This window comes from Spermophilus citellus (genome assembly GCF_964194105.1).
Source record: "Spermophilus citellus genome assembly, chromosome: 3".
Classification (NCBI taxonomy): Eukaryota; Metazoa; Chordata; class Mammalia; order Rodentia; family Sciuridae; genus Spermophilus; species Spermophilus citellus.
In genome coordinates, this window is record NC_138184.1 from 102,311,466 (window position 1) to 102,335,277 (window position 23,812).

At 47.9% G+C, this 23,812-nt stretch overlaps 1 protein-coding gene across 1 annotated transcript in view; it reads left to right on the plus strand.

The window, feature by feature from the left end:
* The window catches only part of GLT1D1 (glycosyltransferase 1 domain containing 1), a gene marked incomplete at its 5' end in the record, with an annotated part of 75,456 nt that overhangs the window by 16,645 nt on the left and 34,999 nt on the right, over positions 1-23,812 (plus strand). Inside the window, 8 exon segments of the mRNA XM_081286527.1 lie at positions 18-123; positions 4,188-4,239; positions 10,867-10,911; positions 10,913-10,915; positions 14,645-14,681; positions 16,191-16,247; positions 21,457-21,552; positions 22,183-22,232. Of these exon segments, the coding sequence (XP_081142653.1) occupies positions 18-123; positions 4,188-4,239; positions 10,867-10,911; positions 10,913-10,915; positions 14,645-14,681; positions 16,191-16,247; positions 21,457-21,552; positions 22,183-22,232 (446 nt within the window).

Below are 23,812 nucleotides of genomic sequence, written 5' to 3' on the forward strand. Positions count from 1 at the left end.
CTATCACTGGTTCCCAGGTCATCAAATTCCTTTTGGAATCATCTTCGGGGGAACGGATTTAAATGAGGATGCCAACCACAGGGAAAAAAACGAAGTGATGAGGAGAGTGCTCGAGGAAGCCAGGTAACCCCCGAGAAGCTCCCGGGTCCCACACTGAACCCACTTGCATGGGATTCACTGAAAGACTGAGCAGAGCGGTTGTTGGGCAGTTCCCATCTACCCACAGGCAACCAGCTTCCCGGCACCTCTCCCCTCATGTGCCACCGTGGTGTGTGGCCGTGAATCCTCAGGGTAACCGACTCCGGGCCCTTGGCCTCCACTTAATACTGGGTGGGTTCTTATAAACTGTCCCCGTGGCAGAAAAGACAGCTGCTGCCTTCTCAGATGACACAGGGAACTCTTGCTTTATCAGCCCATGAATGAGGTGCACCTTGACTCAGGTTCGTCCCAGCTGCTGCTCCCTGCAGGGCTCCTGCCTGTCACTTCCTGAGCTCTGCACATCCTTTGCAAGACAGGCCACCTGCTGGATCCCTAAACCACGGCTCAGTCTTTTGCTCAGTCATGCCACTCCCAGCCATGCTGTGAGTACAAGGAATATAAGTCTGTCCGCTGCTGTGGCGTGCTGCTCAAAGGTGGCACTGTGAGCACCTGGGACCAGGAATCCCATATCCTATGGGGTTGGGGGACAAGCCCCTGTCCCCAGATGCTGAATGTGGATAGCAGCTCCATCACTGAAGCCACCAGTATGCCTGCACGTGTTTCTACCCCCAGGTGGGGAGGTCAGAACCTCAGCTGGAATCACTTCCAGACCTTTCCTGCCCAGGTGTTCAAAAGAGCACATGCGGTATAGTTCTTTTTTTTTGGTGCTGGGGATTGTTTACGGAGGCATTTCTGATCCTAGAATTTAACTAAAGCACAATATTTAAATTGGTTGTGATTTTGATTTTTAACAAGGCATACTTAGAAAACGGTTGTATTGTCAGCTTTTTTCATCACTGACCAAAAAAGTCTTGATGGAAACCACTTAAAGGAGGAAAGATGTACTCTGGCTCACAGTTTCAAAGGCCTCAGTCCGGCTGGCTGGCACCATGCTCTGGGCCTGAGGGAGGGCAGAAGAATATCTTGGTGGAAGAGCATATGGCTGAGGAAAGCTGCTCAGCTTTGGGCAGCCAGGAAGCAAGGGATGGCAGAGGGAGGACCAGCCAGGGACAAGATGAAGTCCTTAAGGGCATGCCCCCAGAATCCATTCCTTCAGCTGGGTCCCTTCAGCTGCTCCTGCGGTTTCTACCCGATCCCAGGAGTTCATTCAGATTACGAATCCGTCGATGGATGAACCACCGGTGGGGTCAGAGCCCTCATCCACTCACTGCCCCACACTCCCCCTCTGGATATGGCTGCATTAGGGAGAGGTCTTCAACACATAAGTCTTGGGGGACACTTCGTATTGAAACCCTAGCGGTAATCGTATTTGTACGGCAGCCTGGAGTAAGTTGGACCCTACTGCGTAACGAATGCTACAGAGCTATACGAGGAGCCAGACCTAGAGCAGCAATAGGTGCCCTCCACTGTTCCATGCCAACTTGGAAGAAAGAGGAGGTTGATTGAAAGAAGTGAATGTGCACATGTACCCAAAATAAAGGGCTAAGCTAACGACACATTTCGAGGCGAGTGGCAGGCTTTGTGGGGTCCAGGAGGCCGGGCCTGTGCCGTTAGGCCTCCCAGGCACCTACTGGCTGCCCTGAGAAAGGCTCACCTCTGTAGAGCAACCCGATATCCAGGGACTGCCCGCGGGTCCTTTCCACTGTTTTTAATCTTCGAGTCACTGTAAAAGCAAAAGAAAACTCAACCGGATAATCGGTTTTTAGCCTGATAAATCACCAGTTGTCAGTTTTCTGTAGCTCATCATGATGTCTGCTGGCTGTTGAGCCCTGGGGAGGTTGGAATGCTTGTGTGTTTATGTAGCTGGGTCACCCCCAACCCCCCAGGGCAGCCTATTTTGTGTAATGTGGGTGCAGTCTTTGGACACCCCTTGGGCCAGGGAATGCCGGGACCCTGTTATTCTTGAGGACTTGCTGAGCCCAAGTGGGTGGAAATGCAGCCTGTTGAAAATGGAGACCCACATTCTGAGTGCATGCTCATGTGTACCCCCAGTGGACGAAGGCGCTGACCCTTGGGGGCCGCCTTGAAGGGCAGCCATCCTACAGGGTTTCTCTGTGGTGGTCTCACACTCCAAACACTTATTACCTCTAGAATCATGTGGTTTTTAACACACAGTTTTAAAGAAGAAAAATAATTCTGTTTACTAGAACTAATACTGAGCGAATCCATCTTAATGGTATTATCATTAGTATTATTCATTGCATTGTTATTAAAACAATTTTGATTTTTATTTGGGGGTCATTGATTGAGGTTAGTGGCCAAGAAATTTGCAGGCATAAAACAGGTCTTGGCTGACACCAGAGTCCCTGTTCTATAAAGCAAAGCCTGGACCTTGCCTAACTCTGTGGTGTCTCATCTTCCATCAAATAATTCTTAAATCAGTGCATTTTTTTCTACAGGGAATAGCTCAAACATTTTCTTTCATATGTTAGCCTTTTCTTCTATATAGTATAGTGTCCAATTTTAATTTAGCATCAATCTTCAGCTTGTAAATATTATAATATAGTAATAATTTGGCAATTATTTTATAAATATCAAAATTAAATTAAAAGTATCCACAAAATTGTGGAAATCATTTCATGGAGCATCATTCAGACAGCTATTGGGGAAAATATTGTTAAATCAATGATCTAGAGAGGGTTGACATAAAATGAAGTGGCATAAAAGTCATTTCATGATTAGAAAATTGCACCTCCTAGGTTAATGCTGTGGCTCTGCTGTTTGGTAGGTCAGCACTAGCTAAATACCAGTAATTCCACCTGTAGTTTTCTGAGCTGTAGTCTTGACTACTGATGTTTTCAACAAACAGAATCATAAGGCAAAGTGGGTAAACCCAATATTCAACCAAGGTGCAAGGGTCCTTGTTGGACACCTTTCACAAGAGGGCTGCTGTCTTCAAGTTCCTTCCTGGCCCAGGGCCTTAGGGCTCCACACTCTGAAGCGTTCTGAGGAGGGCAGAAACAGGGTGCCCTCGGAGAGGGCACACTGCCTGCTTGCCTGGAATAGTGACTCTGTCGGGCAGGAATGATGGACGGCCTCCAGTGCCCACCATGGTCTCCCGAGCCTTTGACTCAAGGTGCCCTCTGGGATGAAGCCCTCTAGGACTTCTGATCTTCTTGGTCCTGGTCATGCAGCAGCCTTCCTTGAAGTCCTGTTCCCTGGGTGAACAGCAGTAGCTGGCGATGGGCCAGGATGCCCTTTGCACTGCTATTGAATTCTCATCTCACTTGGTGAACAGGAACATCTTCATATCCTTCCCACCTAGGAATGTGGTATTCATTTCCATTAAGAGGTATCTGTTAATATTTCTGTACTTCATGACAAACAAGAACTTCATGAACACCTTATCTTCTCATTCTTAGCTTGAGAGCCCGTTGCACATTTGCTGAAGAAGTATTTAACTGTATCAAAATGTATATATGCCGGGCATGATGGTGCATATCTTCTATCCCAGTGACTTGGGAGTCAGAGGCAGGAGAATCACAAGTTCAAGGCCAACCAACCTCCATGGCTTAGAAAGGTCCTGCTTCAGAATTAAAAAAAAAAAAAAATTAGAAGGGCTGGCGTGTGGTTCAGTGGTAGAGCACCCCAGGGTTCAATCTCTGGTTTAAAAAAAAAGTAAATAACCAAATGAACAAATCCAATAAATAACACGTAGGTGTTCATGTCCATCTGGTGAATCCCCACAGCCCTGGAGTCTCAGGGAGGCTTTAGCCAAGTGCCCTGCTTCTCTCCTGCACCTGGCTTGCTGGTTTTAATTCTACCCCTGCTTCTCTGACCTTGCATGGAATTAACAAGAAAAATAGGAAGTTTTGAACATCATTTGGTTTACTTCTTCCCATAAGCAACTTTTTTGATGTGAGTGGAGTGTGAACCTAATGGTCAGTGACCACAAGTAATAAAGATTGATTGCACTTTAAATTCAGTGCCTTACCCTGTCTCTCATCATTTGTTCCAAGGAGCTGTTTCACAGTTTTGTTAATTGAATTCTGGCCTAATTGTCTCCATTATTTTTGTTCATTTACTAGATTTGCTGTCGCCTTCACGGAGTCGATGAAGGAGATGGCACAGACGCAGTGGGTACGTGTTTATCTGGTGTTGTCTTTCGTTGTGCGGGTGAGTCGCAGCCTTGGGGGGCTGGAACGCAATCTGATTGGAGTTGACAGGGTCCTCTTGACGGTGCCTCGGGGCTCACAACAGTGCATTATGTTTCCCATACATTGATTTTTTTTTTACGTGCAGATCCTCTCAAAACTTCACTGATTTTTTTATGTTATCATCAAATGACAAAACAGCCCAGTAGTCAAATCTTTTAATGTTTTGTCTATTTTCTTTTATGATCTCAGATTGGGAGATTTACAGGCTGCACTCTAAATGTTGCGGCAGCCTCGTATCCCTGAGTAAAACCTTAGGTGCAGAGGGAGCCTCCCAGGGCTATTGATTGGAAAGCTTTAAAGAGTCAGAACTGTGCAGATCCGAAGGTTAATTTACTTATTGACTTCGTATTCCTTCTGACTTGGGGCAGGTGAAGTGAGTTGGGGGGAGTCTGGCAGAGTCCTCAGGGGGGAAGGAAAGGCAGCAGAGATGGGTGCCTGCAGAGCTAAAAAGAAGGCCATGCCCAGTCTCCTCTAGTGGGCAGGGCTGTTCCCTGGTGGTGGGCCATCAGCCAGCCCCTGTCCCAGCCTGGGGTTTGCACAGGGCCCACACCCTTCCCATGGGCAGGTGCAACCCCCTCTGGTAGGACTCTCGGGCTTCTGTCCATCCTTACACAACTCCAGTTCTCAAAACCCAGGCCCTGGAGAGGGCTGCCCAGGGGCGAGGACAGAGCCCTTGTCACCACACCCCCTGGGCCAGGACTCAGGCTGTACTTTTTCATGCAGATTCATTAATTGTCAAGCACAGAATTAGCAACAAAAACAGATGAACCCTGCAGCTGGTGAATCCCCGCAGCCCTGGAGTCTCCGGAGGCTTTAGCCAAGTGCCCTGGCTGTTAGCTTATTATCCTGTCCCTGGTTGACATTCACTCAGCCTCCTTAAGCTAGTCACCCCCAGATGGGGTCAATCCTGCTCTCTGATAATGCTAAGGGATCTTTGGCCTTCTGTACTGTGGGAATAGCAAGGTGAGTGGGGACAGCAAGGTGAGTCACCACCACCCACTTACCCAGCATCACATAATTCCTCACTGAAGCGATTCTGAGGACAACCTTGAAGCACCAACCCTAAAGCATGTTTGCAAGTCTTGGGATGAAAGAGAAAGCATGTCCACAGCACCCCTGAGGCCTCCTGAGGGCGTGTGACAGTGCGCTCAGAGGAGGCCCTTCCTGGCTGGCTGAGTTGCAAACTGAGTTTGCTGCCTCTGAGCCTGCCTTTCCCTGGGGAGAATGACTGGGGATGAACCACAGCTGCTCAGACGTTCCCCAGACACTTTCTCAACGCCCAGCAGATTGTGCCCGTCCCTTCCAGAAAAATGAGTGGCAGGCAGTATTGGTTGCCAACAACAAATGTGAATTTTCAAGCAAAGATTAGAATTGAAGCCAGCCACCTTTACTAAGGAGAAGGCGACATCTCGGAGTTCAGCGAACCCTTCCCCAACAGGGACAGTCAGCCCCGCCACACCTGCTGCAATCCTTGGGGGAGCCTCCACCAAGCACAGGGCACACACTTGAAGACGCACCCAGAAGGTAGCAAAGGTCGTGGATGAGGATTCGAGAGACACTACACTATTGCCCATCAGAAAAGGGATTAATTTGTGTCTGTAACTTAAAGCGGCAGGCTTATTAAATTTGAATGTGAAGCTGTTTTTTGATATACCTTTTTGTGGGTGGGTGGATTTTTTGATACAACTCAGCTCAATACCTTTATTTGATTATTTTTGTCAGTAATTAATTGTTGAATTAATATAAAGGTTTCTTATTCAATGATACAGATTTTGATCCATTCACTTATGCTCTTCGGTGCAGAATTGCCTGCTTTGGGTTTTAATTTTGTATTCTATCTCAGTGAGCAGGCTGGGCTCGGGTTGCAGTTTCGTTGATCTTACCTAGTTATCATCAAACCAGAATTGAATTTCAGTAAGCCCAGATTAGAAAAACTTATGGCATTTGTTTCTTATTTCTTTTTGTGATTTCAGAAAAGAGGATGATCGTGTGTGTAGAGTTTATGTAGGTAATTGTAGTTCTGAGCATTAAAATCTAGGGTAAAACTCATATTTTCTCAAATGACACTTAAAAAGGTCATTAAATGAAGGCACCCAGCAACACGGGTGCTGCTGGTACCAATCCTGTTGGACAGATGCTCGGTGCTGCCAGAGGTGTGATTGAAAACTCTCCAGTAGCTGCACTTAAAAAGCAACCAGAAAGGTGTCAACTTAATCTTGGTGCTTCTGTCTTGTTGCTGCCCACAAGCCACACTGCTCCTGACTGTACAGAGCCTTTAGTCCCCAAGGCTGGCCTCCCTCCTCACACCAGCGGCAGGAAGGCATGATGGGACACATGGAGTGGGGCAATCCAGGATGCTCACCTGAGTTCACTGTCCCCAGTTTCACTGGGCCTTCCTCATGTGGGCAAGACGGACTGCCCCTTGCCCCTTGTTTGGACTCAGTCTCCAGATTGACTGACAGCACTCGACGTAAGTCCTCACTTGAAATCACCACGTCAGCCTTTCTGCATGGCCAGCCCCAACCCCGGGACTACTGGGTGTGGCCGGCCCCATTCAGATCCAGCGTGGGGCCCCCCCATCCTAAACAAAGACAGTCCTCAGCTCTCAGGTGTCCTTGCCCAGCAGCTGAGGGCAAGGCCAGTGCTCTCTTTGGTCTGGGCCAAATTCTTTACTCCCCGATCCGTGTCTAGAATCTCATCACAATGTGGAATCAGAACAGAGAAGACTGGGATACCTTCGCCCTTGTCTGGTACAGAGCCTTCGGAGCCAGTGCGTTTGTACTTACTGCACACCAGGGCTCTGGCCAGCTCCACCTCAGAGTGAGCACCACAGGTGGTGTGGCCCTGTGCCCACCAGCGCAGCTCCATGACGCAGGGGTGGAGCAGCCTCCAGCTTCTGGAACACTCAGACCCAGTGTCTGATGGGGATGCCCGTGGACAGACTGTCCAGCCAGAGCGTGTCAGGTCACAGGTCCATGTCAGCCTCTGAGAGCTGGAGTGGCCTCGTGGGGACCGGATTTTGGAGGCTGTGTTTGTAATCTGTTGACAACTGGCTCTACACAAGCTTTGATAGGATTTCCACAAAGAGGGTTTTCTCTGTCTTAGTTTGAGATGCCTTTGTCTAGGCTCAGGTTGTCAATTTGACATCATGTGTGCTGTGTCCCCATGGGCCCCTCGCCAGGATGGCAGGCCATGCAGCTGTGAGTCTCTCCTGCCCGGCCTTGGTCCTGTTTTGTGGTATTTTGCTCCTGACTCAGCATTTTTGAGAATCTGATTTACTAGGTGTTTCCAGCTGTGAGCTGTGTACTGTGAACATTGTAGAAATATCCTGTATGGGATTTTGACTTCTTGCTGCAGAACGTAATACCTGCAGAAGCAAATCTGGCTAATAGTTCTCATTCAAGTTTAGGATGTTTTTTTCCTCAAGACTTTCACCAGAAAAATGTAAACATTGATGTATAGGAACACGTTTGATTTGTGGGTATTGATTTTATATCTGCTAAGTTGCTGAATTTATTTATTCTAGAAGTTTTCTGATGGAATTTTTTAGGTCTTCTAAATGTAGAATCATATCATCAGCAAATAGTGATAGTTTGAGTTCTTCTTTTCCTATTCGCATCCCTTTAATTTCTTTCGTCTGTCTGGTTGCTCTGGCTAGAGTTTCAAGGACTGTTGAAAGAGGGCATCCTTGTCTTGTTCCAGTTTTTAGAGAGAATGCCTTCAATTTATCTCCATTTAGAATGATCTTACCTTGGCTTAGCATAGACAGCTTTTACAATGTTGAGGTCCGTTCCTATTATCCTAGTTTTTCTAGTGTTTTCAGCATGAAGTGTTGCGATTTTGTCAAATGCTTTTTCTGCATCTATTGAGATGATTATATGATTCTGGTCTTTAAATCCATTGATGTGGTGAATTATGTTCCTATATATCAGTGATGAATCCACTGAAAGAGAAATTAGGAAAACTACTCCATTCACAGTAGCCTCAGGAAATAAAATCAAATACTTGGGAATCAATCAAACAAAAGAGGAGAAAGACCTCTATAAAGAAAACTACAGAACACTAAAGAAAGAAATTGAAGAAGACCTTAGAAGATGGAGATATCTCCCTTGCTCTTGGATAGGCAGAATTAATATTGCCAAAATGGCCATACTACCCAAAGCACTATACAGATTTAATGCAATTCCTATTAAAATCCCAATGAGGGCTGGGGTTGTGGCTCAGCGGTAGAGCACTTGCCTTGCACGTGTGAAGCCCTGGGTTCAATCCTCAGCACCACATAAAAATAAATAAACAAAATAAAGGTATTGTGTCCAACTAAAAAATAAATATTAAAAAAATCCCAATGACATTCTTCATAGAACTAGAAAAGGCAATCATCAAATTCATATGTAAAAGTAAGAGGCCCAAAATAGCCAAAGCAATCCTTAGTGAGAAAAGTAATGCAGGAGGCATCACAATACCAGACCTTAAACTATACTGCAGAGCTGTAGTAATAAAAAGGGCATGGTATTGGCACCAAAATAGACATGTAGACCAATGGTGCAGTATGGAGGGCACAGAGACTAACCCACATAAATATAGTTATCTCATACTTGACAAAGGCACCAAAAACATACACTGGAGAAAAGAAAGCTTATTCAGAACAAATGGTGCTAGGAAAACTGGAAAACCACATGTAGCAAAATGAAATTAAAACCCTATCTCTCACCCTGCACAAAACTGAAAGTAGATCAAAGACTTAGGCACTAGAATAGAGACCCTGCACCTAATAGAAAAAAAAGTAGGCCCAAATTTTCATCATGTCAGCCTAGGATCTGACTATCTTAACAAGACTCCTAAAGCACAAGAATTAATATTAAGAATCAAATTAAAAAGCTTCTGCTCAGCAAAGGAAGCAATAACATGAAGAAAGAGCCTATAAAATGGGAGAAAATTGATACCACATGCACCTCACATAGAGCACTAATCTCCATGATATATAAAGAGCTCAAAAACCTCAACACCAAAGAAATAAACAACCTAATCAATAAATGGGCTAAGTAAATGAATAGACACTTCACAGAGAAGAAATATAATTGATCAACAAACATAAAAAATGTTCAACATCTCTAGCAATTAGAGAAATGCAAACCAAAATTACACTGAGATTTTATCCCACTCCTGTCAGAATGGCAATCTTCAAGAATACAGGCAACAATAAATGTTGGTGAGGATGTGGGGGAAAAAGGCACACTCCTACACTGCTGGTGGAACTGCAAATTGGTGCAGCCACTATGGAAAGCAGTATGGAGACTTCTTAGAAAACTTGGAATGGAACCCCCATTTGACCCAGCTATCCCACTCCTCGGTTTAATACCCAAAGGACTTACAATCAGCATACAACAGTGATGCAGCCACATCAATGTTTATAGCAGCTCAATTCATAATAGCCAAACTATAGAACCTATCTAGATGCCATTCAACAGATGACTGGACAAAGAAACTATGGTATCAGTCTGGGTTTGTGGCTCAGTGATAGAGCACTTGCCTAGCACATGTGAAGCACTGGGTGTGATCCTCAGCACCAAATAAAAATAAATAAATAAAATAAAAGGCATTGTGTTCATCTACAACTGAAAAAAATATTTAAAAAAAGAAACTGGTATATATGCACAATGGAATATTATTCAGCCTTAAAAAAGAATTTTTTAAGGTAAATGAATGGAGCTGGAGAACATCATGCTAAGTGAAATAAGCCAATCCCCTAAAACCAAAGGCTGACTGTTTTCTCTGATACGAAGATGCTAATTCACAATACGAAGTTGGGGGTTCGGGGTACTTTGGATTAGGTAGAGGGGAGTGAAGGGAGGGGAGGGGCTCTGGGGGTAGGAAGGGTAGTAGGATGAATCAGAAATTCTTGCCCTGTGTACATCTATGATCACACAACTGGTGTGATTCTACATCATGTACAATCAGAGGAATGACAAGTTATATGCCACTTATGTGTGATGGATCAAAATGCATTCTACTGTCATGAATAACTAATAGGAAAAAATTTTTTTAAAAAATCTTTAAAAAAATGTAAACATTTCACCAAAAACAAATTAGAAATTGATGTCTAGCTCAGTGGCACCTCTTGCCCCTGCAGAAGCAGCGATGATGTTTTGACATGTCTCCCTGGGTCTCGAGACCCTCAGGCCTGTGGTCACACTCTGACCAATAATTATTCTAAGAGAACATTAAATCCCAGAATTTATTTATGCACTCCTTGTAAAACCCTTGTGTTTGAGAAAGCATGGCTTTGTAATAGGCACGGTGACGGCAGGGTGGCCCCGGGGTGCAGTTGGCTGCGCTCAGCATGCAGCTGAGCTTCCTGGTGCTGTCACCTTTTTAGTGATGTGTGTGGTCATTTGAAAACTTTTGAGTCACCACCTCTGGGGCTTAATTCTCTGCCTTGTAACCAAGATCTCTGTCCTTCAAGTCGTCGTGGTGGGCAGTAGCTCAAGTGCCATTTTATTTTCAGCCTGTACCTAAACTCATCAAGATTCTTTTGGAAACTAGAATGCAGAAAGCGAGGCAGATCTCAGGGACTGTCACACATATGGTTCATGTCACAGGTGAGCCCAAACGTCTCCGTGGGCATCCACACTGACCTAACCTGGGCCAGCTGCCTATTAACTAGTACTGACGTACGCAGCGAGTGCTTGCTGTTTCTGTGCTTGGTACTCCTCCTCTCCCCGCATGGCCACTGCTCTGTGTGCTGCTGCCTCTAAACATTGCCTGGATAGTGTCTGAGCTACTGCCCACTCCTGCTGTGGCCCCGACCACCTGAAATCGCCCACCCGGTGGGTGTCATCTCCTGGCTACCTCCGGGTGGGCTGCCCTCTACACAGGGCTCCATGCGAGGCCCTCCAGGGATCAATGGCATCTTGGAAGCTGATCACTCCAAAAACTTGTGTTAAGATCGCCTTTCCTCAGAGAGTTCTTGAAGGAGGGCACATGTTTCTTTCACCCCCTGCCGTGTATGAATGGCCCCGGGGACTGAGAAGCTTCAAGGGAACCCAGCAGCAAGGGGCGAGCTCCTGGACTCTGGAGAACAGATCTGGAGCTGACCTGTTGTGTGACCTGGGCTCCGGCAGGTGGGAGGTGGGAGGTGGGAGCACCACTTCTTCTGGGCCAGGTAGCTGAGGAGGGCAGATGCTTCTGAGCACTCGGTCAGCAGTGGTTCTGAGTGTCGCCCCCAGAGATGTCACTGCTGGGAAAGCAAAAGTTCTCTGGCTTTTCCTGCCCATGGTTCCTATGCTTGACCTACTTCTGCCTTGGATGGGACACCCCCACTCCCCAGCTGTTGTGCAGGATCGCGGGTCCTTCTGGCTCTGTTTCTGCTGGTTCCTCCATGATTGGATAGGATGGTGTCCCCAGCTCACCTGGGTTGGAAGCCAGGGCCCCGGGCATGCTGGGGAAGTGCACCATCACCAAGCCACCATCCCAGCTGTTTCCTTTGCTTGGAGAGTATCTCTGCAGTTCAGTTTCGGGAGTTCAGCAGCAAGACTGTTTCCTTTGTACTCCCTTTTTTAAAAATATCATTTTCTTTTCTGGCTTGGAAAGAGATTTTCAATGGAAAAGAATTAAGAAGGACAAGAAAACAAAACACCACATCCCCCCAGGGAAGTGCCCAATTTATGTGTTTGAGGCACCGACATATTTTCTGGAATGTCGTGGGCCACGGTGCTGGGGATGGAACCCAGGCCCTCGCATGCTGGGCAAGTGCCCTACCACTGAGCTGCAGCCGCAGCCCATGCAGACATTTGATAAAGTCACAATCAGAAGCTGTATTGTAATTTCAAAATAAAAATTATTTTTGCCTCTTGAAGAGGATTTAATTATGCATACATTACAAGATTAATATTTATTGTAGTTTTCACATGCAGAAGGCTTCACTTCAGAAGATTAGCCTCGTGTTGCATTAGCTAAAGAATGGGGAATCTCTCTGTGATTGCTGTTATTCTATTACTAAAAGTCACCAATGAGCATTTGCTTCTGTTACACCTATTTACATGCCTGTCTTACATGTCTGTCTGATAGGACACTGGCTTTCTGTGTCTAGTCAGTGACAGGCTCAATTAAGCAACAGTTCTGGATAGATACTGAAATGGAGAGTCTTTTCCATCACACTCTTGTGTAGACCCAATCCTTTTTATTTGACTTTATAAATAAAATAAAACTCATAGATGAGCTAATCTGGCAAGACAAGTGATACACAAGGACTTTGGCTCATCATAGGGCAAATGAAGCAATAAATATTGAACAAAGAAAACTAATTTGTATTTGTACCATTTTAATACAGAAAATGTTTTTCAAAATCAGTATAAGCCAATTGGCCTTTGCCGGATTTCTGTTAGCACAATGATTACAAATAGCCCAGGTCCAGATATCTTTTATACTGTAGCTCTATTTTCTTGATTTGCTTTAGATCACATCTCAAAATATCATTGTTGATGTGTTGTAGAGGTCTATACTAGACTGTTCATTTACTTACCTTTTCAGGCTTTCAATGGGTTTTAGAGAAATGATATTCAAAGACTTATAAACACCAGTGGTTAAATCTAGGAGTCTCCATGCACATCAGTTCCTTCTGATTGTAGAGTTGACATAGCAGTTAAATGAGGTTTTTGGTAGAAAAGAGAACTTTCTAAGGGAACATTTTGCAAAGCGCATTTCATGCAGGGAGGGGCAAGACTATAAACTCTATTTTTCCTCTCCTTCATGAATCCGATTTACCCAGGATTATGTGGACCCTGTTATCGTCACATGTGTGCACCAACACTGGCTGAGCTGCTGTCCAACGTGCTTTTAGCAGAACTTCGGCCTCCTCTGTCCGAGGTTCTGAGCCTCTGCTGCAGAGGTGTCCTAAGGCAGAACCCTCAGCCTCCATGGTCCAGCTGAGTTTCCTACAGTTCCCCAGTGAGGTTATGATCCAACCAAAGGAGGTTTTTGGGGCTCCCACCTTCAGTTCTCAGTTTCAACAGTTGTGTTATCTGGCTTTTCCCTGGAAGCTAGTGTCTTCTTTAGCCAAGAGAGAAGGGAGCTTTGAGATGCCACCTCCTTGGGCTTAGATCATGTGCCTCTGCTGCCTGGTGAACAGAGAGGGCACTCAAGACCCCTGGAAGCCTAGGGTCTCACGGTTAAACACAACCTGGCATGCTCATGACCAACCAGATTCCTGGAGCTGCCAGGCTGGAGCAGGGCTGTCCCCCTACAGGAGGCCCGCCTTTCCCATGGGGGTGCTGCTCCAATGCCCACTCCTCGAATTGCAGGCTGGGTTGGGGGCACCAGCCAGCACACCTGTACAGGGCCAGGGCCATATTACTTCAGGGACTGCACCTGCCCCTAGACACACACACACACACACACACACACACACACACATGAGGACAGGGCCGTGACTCCTGTGACCTCCAGACATCTAGCTGGCTTGGTCATTTCATCCATTCATCTGGAAAATTTAGGTCACAGGGCCAAAAGTCACACATTTTGGACATTTGCCCCTGGAAACGTGTATATTTGGGCCACTAAAAGAATGGGTGGTGTCTGTGGGGGGCCCCTCAGTGGGTCCGCACTGGATGTCTCTCCACTCCCACTCCCGCCTTGCTGCTGACCTTGAGTTACATACGACTTCTGCCACTGTTTCCCAATGAACTGGAAATAGATTATTTTCGCTAGTGGTTTTGTGCAGTTTCTCCAGAAAATACCACAAGGAATAGTCAATACCTTGGCACAAACGCCAGGGTCACCCATGGAAGGGCCTGCAGGCCTGGGGCCCGGGAGCCCTGGGTCTGAGGTCCACCTGTCCTGGCCTGTGGGAGGAATCTGCCCCACATATGCATCCCCTCCCTCCCCTTCTTACTTCCCCTCCTCTTTTTCTCTTTCTTTCTCCTGTCTTCTTTTGTCCCGGGGGAGGGGGATGGATCTCCCACTGGAGGGTGTGTGGCCCCAACCATACTCCCCAGGCTCCCCTCCGCTCCGGACAGCAGCAGCTGGGGCACTGGGAGCGCCATCGCAGCATGTTCTCCGCTGAGCGCCAGTAACTTCTGCTAACATAGTAACTGTGCAATCATAAAACTGCACTAACCCTAATCCCAGGGACTTCTTTTATGCTTCTTGCCTTATAGACGCTGTCATTTAATGGCCACACCCATTAAAAGCGGAGGTAACCCTGTGGGCAGCCGAGGGGGCGATGCCTAGAGATGTTTTCCAAAAGGATTTAAAATGGCTTTTATTTTGTTTTTAAAGTGTGCACAATGGACAACCAAATTTACTTTTTTCTTTCTTCCTCTTTTCATAAGCCACACGCTAAGGACAAGATCTATGTCCAAAGTCAAGGTAAGAGTCTTTAAAATACACATATGATGTTTTGAAAGAAGGTGTCCTTTAGAGAGATACACTGGGATGTTTTGGATGAGAGAATATGATTCTGATGTTTACTTAATGAGCAGGATGAACACAGTTTCATTGCTTTGTATCAGAATAAGAAATGAATAGAACACCTAGGGAAATGACGAAAGAGTCCTTGAGACTGCAGCCTTCCCCACACTTTCCGGCAGTGGGAGTGCAATCGACCTCACCCAGGGTGCATGTACAACAGGGGCTGAGCACCCAGGTTGACTGAGTTGGGACTTGCCCCCCATCACACACCCCACCCTCTTGACCTCACCCAGACTGCCCGGTGGTGGCATCTGAAGCCCTCAGCCCAACCCTGTGGGCTGTAATCACTCCTGCAAAACACTGTCATGTGCAACCTGGAGTGGAAAGAGGGGATTCAAGGGAGGGCAGGTGACCTGACCCAGGCCAGGACAGGACAGGCAGAGGCCCAGGATGGATGCAGGGACATCGTGGCTGGGACATCCCCCGGTGCTGCTCATCTCGCGGCACCTGCCTGAAGACCCTCCTCATTGTGTCACCATGGAAACATTGCTCCTGTGTTTCAGTGTTGTTTTTAGCATCAGGACCGTTTTCACATATGCTCCTTTCTGGAGTGTGCACCATGAGCAGGTGTGCCGCCTGGCCTATGAGGGAGGCTGCGTGGGCACAGGGCCAGGGGGCCAGGTGGCAGGGAGGCCGGGGGTCTCCCCCGATTACAGCTGGGAGATGCTGGAGCAGGGAGGAAGCAGTGTGGGTGTGGACGCAGCCCCATGCTGACAAACCGTGCCATCTCCGTGTCCAGCCAGAGAGGCCGGAGGAACCAACTTGGCGTGCAGATCTTAGGAGTGTGGACAGTGGGTGGAGGCACCGTCCCTCCCCCTCCCCCCAAGGTCCCTGGCAGAGGGCTCCAGTGTGTTATCTGAGCCAACCATGATTGCTAAAGTGGGTTCTAGAAGTGGTCAGATGACTTGATTGACGTGTTATAAAACTTCCTAGCTTCCTTCCCATCGTCAAAAAATCTGCTGAGTGTTGCTCTTGAATTTAGTCTAAATCTTACAGGTTTGCTTTTTAAGAAAAAATGTAAACTTAGCAAATCTGTTTGAGGAAATGTTACCCAGACTTCAGATGATTGGACACGAATTGGTGAGGTTGAGATGAGGAATTTTAAATAAAGATGGTACATGGGCCTGTTAAGGCTCAGTTCTGTTGTGTGTGAAACCTTCTACAGGGTCCCTAAGGAACCTGAGATCTGCATGACCCAGAGGAAGTTTGACCTGGCCACGGACGGGGCCAGAGGCCGGCTGTCCTGGTGGAACCTGGGGCTGCCCTTCCACCTCCCCTGCTGGAGGGTCGATGGGCCCAGTGGGGACTGGGCTGAGTGGGTTCCTAAGAACCAAAAAGTCCACAAGCTGCCATGTCTCCCAACCTCATCCATGCCCATGTTCTCTTTTTCTGTTTCCTTCGACCCAGGAATTGCAACAATACCAAACGCCGCTTTTAACTGGAACAGCTTTCTTCAGCGCTCAGGTAAGCTGGGGTGCCTTCTCCCAGGACTTGGATGCAAGTCCTCAGGGGCAGCTCCTGTCGCCTTCATGGGCTCTGAAGGAGAGCTTGCCCAGCTCAGAGGTTGACTGGCTCGGGTGGGGCAGGACTAGGAAGCAAGACACTGGAACAAGGCCAGGAAGATGCGGGGAGCCCATGGGACATTTATTGGTCTTATTTATCTTCACAAGGGCTTGTATAGAGTGTTCATGCCTTTTAAAAAGTTCTCTTATGTATTTTATTGCTTTTGATGCAACTATAAACTTAAAAAATGTATTCTCAAAATGTTTGCTGCCCGTATGTATATATATAAATTAACTGATTTTTGCGTGTCGATGTAACCCGTGGTTTCATGGTTGCCAACACTACAAACTGGCTTGACTGAACCTTTCAATGGGGCACTGGGTTTTTGTAGCCCCGTGGTGAGCAGTCAGGAGAGTGCGAGGCCCTGCCTTCACGTACCTGGCCCTTCTTTTCTCGGGAGGGTTCCCACCATAGACTGTGCTAGACCATGCACCTGCTGGAGCTCCTGCCTCTAGAGAGATGCCTCCTGGAAAGGAGTCCACCAGAGATGCAGAGAGGGGCTTCTTCCCTGCCTGAGAGCAGAGCAGATGAACATGGCCATGATATTCCTGCAAGATATTGCTGCACAGTGTCCTTAGTACACGGCGCGTGGTGGTCCACGGGAGAGGCACCTGGGGCATGCTCTGGGAGGAAAGCTTCCTCACGGGCTGCCAGTCCAGCACTGCTAGATGAAGGAGGGAGAAGAGGTGAAGTTGGATGCCATGTACAGTTGGAGGTCCAAGGATTCTTCTGCTTTATGTGGAGACGTGTTTTCCCCAGAGGGGACAGTGTAGGAGTGCTGTCCAGACGGACCCACCTGTGGGTGAAGTGGAGTTGAAATCACAGGTCCACGAGGAAGCTGAGAAGCGCCATCCTCCCTTAGCCAACACTGAGGCTGGCCCATTTCACCCCAGATCCTCACGCAAAACCGCATCCACCACAAACTGTGTGTCAGTACTGGTTTCCCTGGAGAAAAAGAATCTCCAAGCGTTTTATTAGAAATAATTTCTGGAGTGTACTCCTGCATCCAAGTGACAGCAGCAGGGCCACGCTCAGTGTTACCGATGCAGCCACGCCGTCGGGCCACTTCATCACCTCAGTCAGGGTGCCATTATTCAGAACTGGTGGGCCCCTCTAAATGGCCTGCAGTGAGGTTATTTCATCTTCAGGGAATCCTGGGATGTGGTGATGGCATGACTGAGATTCATAATTCCTAAAGGAGGAGGATGCATCCTAGGTGCTGTGGCCTCCTGGCTGGTGTCTGGTGTTGCTACGGGGTGACCACAGAACACCCAGAGGGTCCAATGCTCCCTAGCAGACCTGTCTTCTGCGCCCTGCATGGCAGCAGTGTCCTCGTGGTGTGTGTGACTAGAAGCTTCTAGGTCCTTGGAACCCTCCGCCTGGGGAGTCTGGGAGTAGCTGGATGACTGCAAGATGGTGACCTCGGGTGGCTGGAATGGACCTGTGCCTGGGTTACCCGGCCAGGCGTCCGCTGGTCTGGGCCACCATCTTTGTCCTATTCCAGGCTCTGAGGATAGACTGTCCTTGTCATCTCTCTTCCATCCGACCTTGGTCTCTGGGGCCTTTGGCACCTGTGGCTGTTTTGTCCCCTCCACTGAGCTTCAGTGAGGACAGAAGGTACACAGATTTGGGGCAGCTGTTATAGCCCAAACCCCTTTTGAATTCTCATGAGCTATTCCACTGTAGAGCTGGGTGGGTGGGGGGGGGCCTCTCTGACCCCCTTCTACCCAGCTGGCATCTGCTTGGTCACAAAGGCTGGTGGCGGGATAGTAGGCTTCTGCAGCGTTGGAGGACAACCTTTTATTTTTATTTTTTGGTACCAGGTATTGAAGCCAGGGACACTTAACCACTGAGCCACAACCCCAGTCCTTTTTAATATTTAATTATTTAGACACAGGGTCTGGCTGAGTTGCTTAGGGCCCTGCTAATTTGCTGAGGCTGGCTTTGAACTCTCCATCTTCCTGCCTCAGCCTCCTGAGCCACTAGGATTACAGGCGTGTGCCACTGCGCCCTGCCTGAGGTCAGTCTTACCACGTGTTCTCCTGTCAGGTTCCCAGACAGTGTGACTTCTCTCAGCCATAGCTAACAAAGTAACTAGTCTCCTTGGTTGAAAACACTAAACCAGCTTGATGCTAGCAAGATGCATGTTTGCACATTTTAACTAAGAAGAATTTAACTGGCTACATGGGGTACGGGCTTCTCTAGTTCCTCATGTGGTGTTTGTGACAGCCATTCTGATCAAAAGATAAGGGGCAGACCCCAGGTGAGTGAGCTGGTTGTAGGGTTCTGGGCACTGCCAGGTACATTCAGTGTAATGTCCATGGTATTTGTTCCTATGCCCAAGCTAACACCTCTGAAGCCAGAGTTCCTCGAAAGCTGGGCCACCAAACCCCCAAACTAGGATCAGAACTGATCCAGTCCTCTCCTTCCTATTTCTTTGTTTTTCATTTAATTTTTACTCCTGTTGCTTATTTATTTTAGTCCCCCACACTCAACACTTTGTATTTCTGAATGGAGCCTCTAAGATGCCTCACTCACACGTAGTCTTTTTCTTTCCTGGGCTATTCCTAAGAAAGCTGGCTTGTTTTTGATATGGAAAATTGGTATTACTAGATCTCTTTATTCTCACACAGCCACAAAATCAGATTTTTCAGTTGAAATTCAGTAAGCCTAATGTGGTTGGCTGAAGTTCTTGAGTTCTTTTCCCCTAATAATACCCGTAAAATGTAGAGGGGGGTGTCGAGCTCAGATGGGGTGGGCGCGGGGCTCAGCCCGTTGGTGCCGATGTGGGTGCCAGACCATGCAAACAGCATGATTCTGTTCTGAAGACAAAAATATCACCCTGCAGGAAATGATCCAGGTGGGAAGACGGGTGAGTGTGTGCGTTTGTCAGCGAGGAGCTCACCCCTGACTCATGCCTACCCTGGGTATCGCAGGAAACTCAGCAGTAAAAGTACCTCTGAGTTAAAACCAGGAAACACGATGTTCTAGGACTCACCTGGCTTGTAGGCCTCCTGCCTTAGGTGTCTTTTAAAACCTAGGCAGGAGCCGTTCCAGGCTGCAGGGAGCCGTGGCCGCTGTCTGGCTGATGTTTGAGTCAAGGACTTGAACTCTGGCAGAGGGGCAGGACTTTCCAGCTGTTGTCTTCATTTCCTTGAAAATGACACTTTCTGTGTGAGCGAAGTGCACACAAGGCAGTCACATCTGAATGCTGTCTCCATGACTCATGCTCAGCATCCGAGGACGAGACGGGGCACTTAGTCTTTTGTTCTGCCACCTCTGTCTTAGTTCCCCCAATTCCCTTGACCATTTAGTCACCACCTCACAACGAAGATGGGGAAGAGGTGGGGATCGCCGACTTCACTCCGACCCCTCCAGGGTCTTTGTCAGGAATCTCAAAATCTATCCAGTGGGTCAGGAACAAGCACCTTAAAAAATGGAAGTGAAGCCAAATGGGACACACAGAGCGCCTTGTGTGGACAGGGCGGAAGGATTTCTTGCAGTTGCACGGCACACGCCTGACCCCGAGTGTGCACACCTTGTGGTGAGCGGCACTCTCACCCGGGCTCTGCGCTGTGGGTCTATCTGTGCATCTATCTTGCAGCTCAGACTTCAAACAAGTGCCAAGGTGTATGTTCTAAGGTCATTGAGGATATTCAGAGTACTGGGGAGGTATTTTTATAAAATCCTCAACATTTCAATGACAGTTTCAACAGTTCAGAGACAGCAATAACTTTATTTTTTTCTTTTGTGGTGTATAGGATTGAGCCCAGGGCCCTAGGCATGCTAGGCAAGCACTCTACCACCAGGGTCTAGCCCAGCTCAGGTGAGAACTTTTGAGGCTTTTTAGAGAGACATCTCAGTGTTAGCCTGTGGGTAAAGTTTGTCTTCAGATTTAGATACACATTGCTTTTCTTAGGGTCTGGGAGTTCTGTTCACTGGCGTCCATAGTTAGACTCATTGCATTTCTGTTCAAGACTCAGAAAAACAGAAGGTCGGAAATTGTTTGCATTGAATAATGGACAAATGCCCATCTTGGGAAAGATGACCTGGCAGGAGTTTATGGCCAGTTGTACTGGTTGCAAATGCCAGAGCGTCAGGTGGCCTGTGTTGAGGCTGTCGGTTGCCGAGGAGTCAGTCCTCTGCTGGGTGCAATCCAGAGGTGCCAGGGTGCCCTGCTTGAGGGGCCACCTGAGAATCTCTCTTGCTTTTGTGGGTGGGCATCATCATTTTGTGGCTGCTCCTGTCTGCTCCTTGGAGTCTGTGGGGCTCACTCACTGTGTGCAGTTGGCTGAGGTTCAGGGGGTCCTGCCTGGCCTTGCCACAGGTCTGGGGTCTCACCCAGCAGGCATGCACCTCTCCTCACAGTCTCATTTCCAACGCGGTTGCTGGGCCCTATTACCAGGTCCCCAGGTGTGCCAGGCAGTGGGTGTGTGGGCTCCACAAGGCTCCTACAGCCAATGCGTGGAGGTCTCTGCAGCCTCCCTCACTGTGAGGCCAGCCCGAGGTCAGGGAAGGAAGTGGGCACCACTTGATGGGAACAGCTGCAAACTCACACCACAGCTCTCCATCTGGCAAACCCAATCCTTTTAAAATCATACGATCATATATATATATATTTTTTTATTTTGAAACCCTTTCCAGGTTTATGGAGGCATAATTGACAAATCAGAATTGTAATCTGAACGGTGCACAGTGTGAGGAATTGATGTACCCGTGTGTTCTCTCACGGGCCTGTGGGCATGTGCACTTAGATGTGCGACCCTCTCCCTGCCTGGTTGTGTATTAAGCATACTTTAATACAGAAGCCTCTTTCCTAGCTTCACCAAGCAGAGTCCTCCCAGATGGAATCGGGTCCAAGTATTCTCTGGGCTGCTGGTCCCCTCTCTGAGGTTGGGTCAGCTCCCTTGGCCCGGCCCTTCCTCATTGCAGCAGAGGTTAGCATGCTGCAGAGGCTGAGCTGAGCCCAGGTGGACCCCCAGAGGGGGCTGAGGACGTTGAGGAAACACCAGGGAGGAGGCTTCTGTCTTCCCAGCCGCCCGAGAGGCGACAGGGCTGCGGCAGCTCCAGGGGCGTGCTCTTCACTGAAGTGTCCCCCCTTGTGTTGCAGAGATTAACCAAAATGCTGACAACCTGCACGTGTTCCTTCTGATCTGCGGGCTCAGGCAGGTCAAAGACCCGCTCTACCTGGTGGATGCCTTTTCAGGTATGTTCCCTGCGGGGCCTGTGAATGTCAGGACATTGAACGCGCCCGTCAGAGCTCTGACCCTGTCCTCTCTCTGTCCTTGTGCTCTGAACGTGAGCAGAACCATTTCCAGATTGTTACAGCAGAAACCATGGGAAACATGGCTGACGGGCTTAAGGGAGGGGTGGTGACTTCAGCCTAGTTTCCTGCTTTCTTCTGTCCTCAGAGCCGAGGAACTCATCAAATCACAGATGATCAGGAGGCTACAAATTTTTATCTGGAAACTATTCCATACGTGCCTATTTGCACAACAGGTTTACCGCTGTATTTTGTTGTTGGAATTGATCTATTTACACTTGAGTTCATTCTAAACTCCATATTGGGTTTTGGTGGCATATTGGTCCTAGTTCTCTGGTAAATTAGAAATATGGATAATGTACAACATAGTGGGGAAAAAAATCTTATTTAAAAACATAAACTGTCACATGTATAAATTCTCAAGAAATATAATTTACAATGGCTAATATTATGATTGGTAGTGTAAGAATAAGAAATTATTTATATTTTGCAGTAATCATGTTAAATGTAATTGTACAGCTGTGACTTAAAGCCATTTTAAAAAATCTTTTTTTTTTCTTTTTCCTTCTCAAGAATGGCATCAAGAAGAGCCCAACGTTTACATGGTAATTGTGGGCCCTGAAGTAAGTCCATGTTCTGTGAACATTTAGTTCATCTCTGTTTTCTTCTTTGTCCTCTTTTATGTATTTTCTAAAAATTAGTTTACATTACTCTCCCAACCAGCAGGACTTTTTTTCTCTTTTTAACTAAATGAAGTCAGTTTGCCTTTTAAAAATGAAAACCAGACCAAGGTTAAAGATCATCACAACTGCAATTAATCTTTGCAGTTAATTTATTGCAGAAGTCATTACAATTAATCTTTACAACCACCTTTTGCTGCAAAGGATAGCATACTTAAATTCTTACACAAAAACAGATGGGTCATACAAAGAGAAAATTATTTAAAGTCATATAAAGCGGAGGTTAGTCTAAATCAACATTGTGCACAGCCCACTTTGTCTCTAGAACTCTCTTAAATTGTTCAAGAAGGGAACTCAGTTCTGTTTTTTCAACCCACCCTCACACTGAGTTATCGGCCGGTGTTGAGAGGCTTGTGTGGAGCATGCTTGTGTGTAAGCAGAAGGAACTCAGGGGTGGGGAGATGTCCACAAGTGACCATGGCAGCCCTTGCCAGGGAAGAGTCCTGTAGAGTCCTTGGAGCTGTCCCTCCTGTCCCCCACTGTCCAGGATGGTCAGTCACCTGCTCTGTCTCACACTCAGTTTTCGGTGCTCAGGACCCAGAGAATCTGTGGCCGCCCTGGCCATCTCATAAATAGGAGCTGACCCAGCAGTTGTTTCCAGCAGTTTGGTGTTTCTGGCCAGGAGAACGCAATGTCGCAGCAACAAGTCCATTTCTTCCTGGGGTTTCTGGGCCAGGGTTGTTGCTGGGGTCTGAATGCTGCGTCCCACCCCCATTCCTATGCGGAGTCCTGCCCCAGCATGCCAGGGTGTCTGGAGGTGGAGCATTTGGCTTCAGGGCATGGAGCCCTGGTGATGGGATTAGTGCCTCATCAAAGGTCCCAGAGAGCTGCTCCCCATCACCCCCAAGTGAGGACATAAGAAGAAGTCACCAGCTATGAGGCAGGAAGTGGACCTTGCCTGACTCCAAGTCCTCTGGCACCGTGACCTTGGACTTCCAAACTGCAGAACCGTGAGCAGCACGTTCCTGTTCGTTCATAGCCCCGAGTACATGGTGCGATGCTGCAGCGGCCCAAACAACCAAGACAGTTAAGTCTGTGCCGTGCTGTGCTGGGTCCTGGGAACCACTTCTGCCCCCACCTTGCTGCCTTTGTGCGGGCAGGGACCCAGAGTTGTGATGGTACACAGGCTCCACCCTCTCTACATAGGAGCGACCCTAGCCAAGAGCTCGAACTCCAACTCCAGAGAAGGGACGCCACACAAGTTCCCTGAGGCTTGGTGGTGTGGTCCTTCCTCCTCAGCCGGTTTTTCTGGTTTTCTCGGGGACTGTAGCACTGCGTGCTTGCTTCAGTGTTCCCAAGGGCTTTTGGAAACTATTTGTTTCCCTGCAAAGAGGCTAGAGAAGCTACTAAGGTCTGGCATCTGTGCAGCCGCGCTGCGTGCCACCTAGGAGAGGACCCCCATCCATGCCGTGTGCTTGGTACAGCACGCACTCTCACACCTCTGCACACATGCACACAGAGTG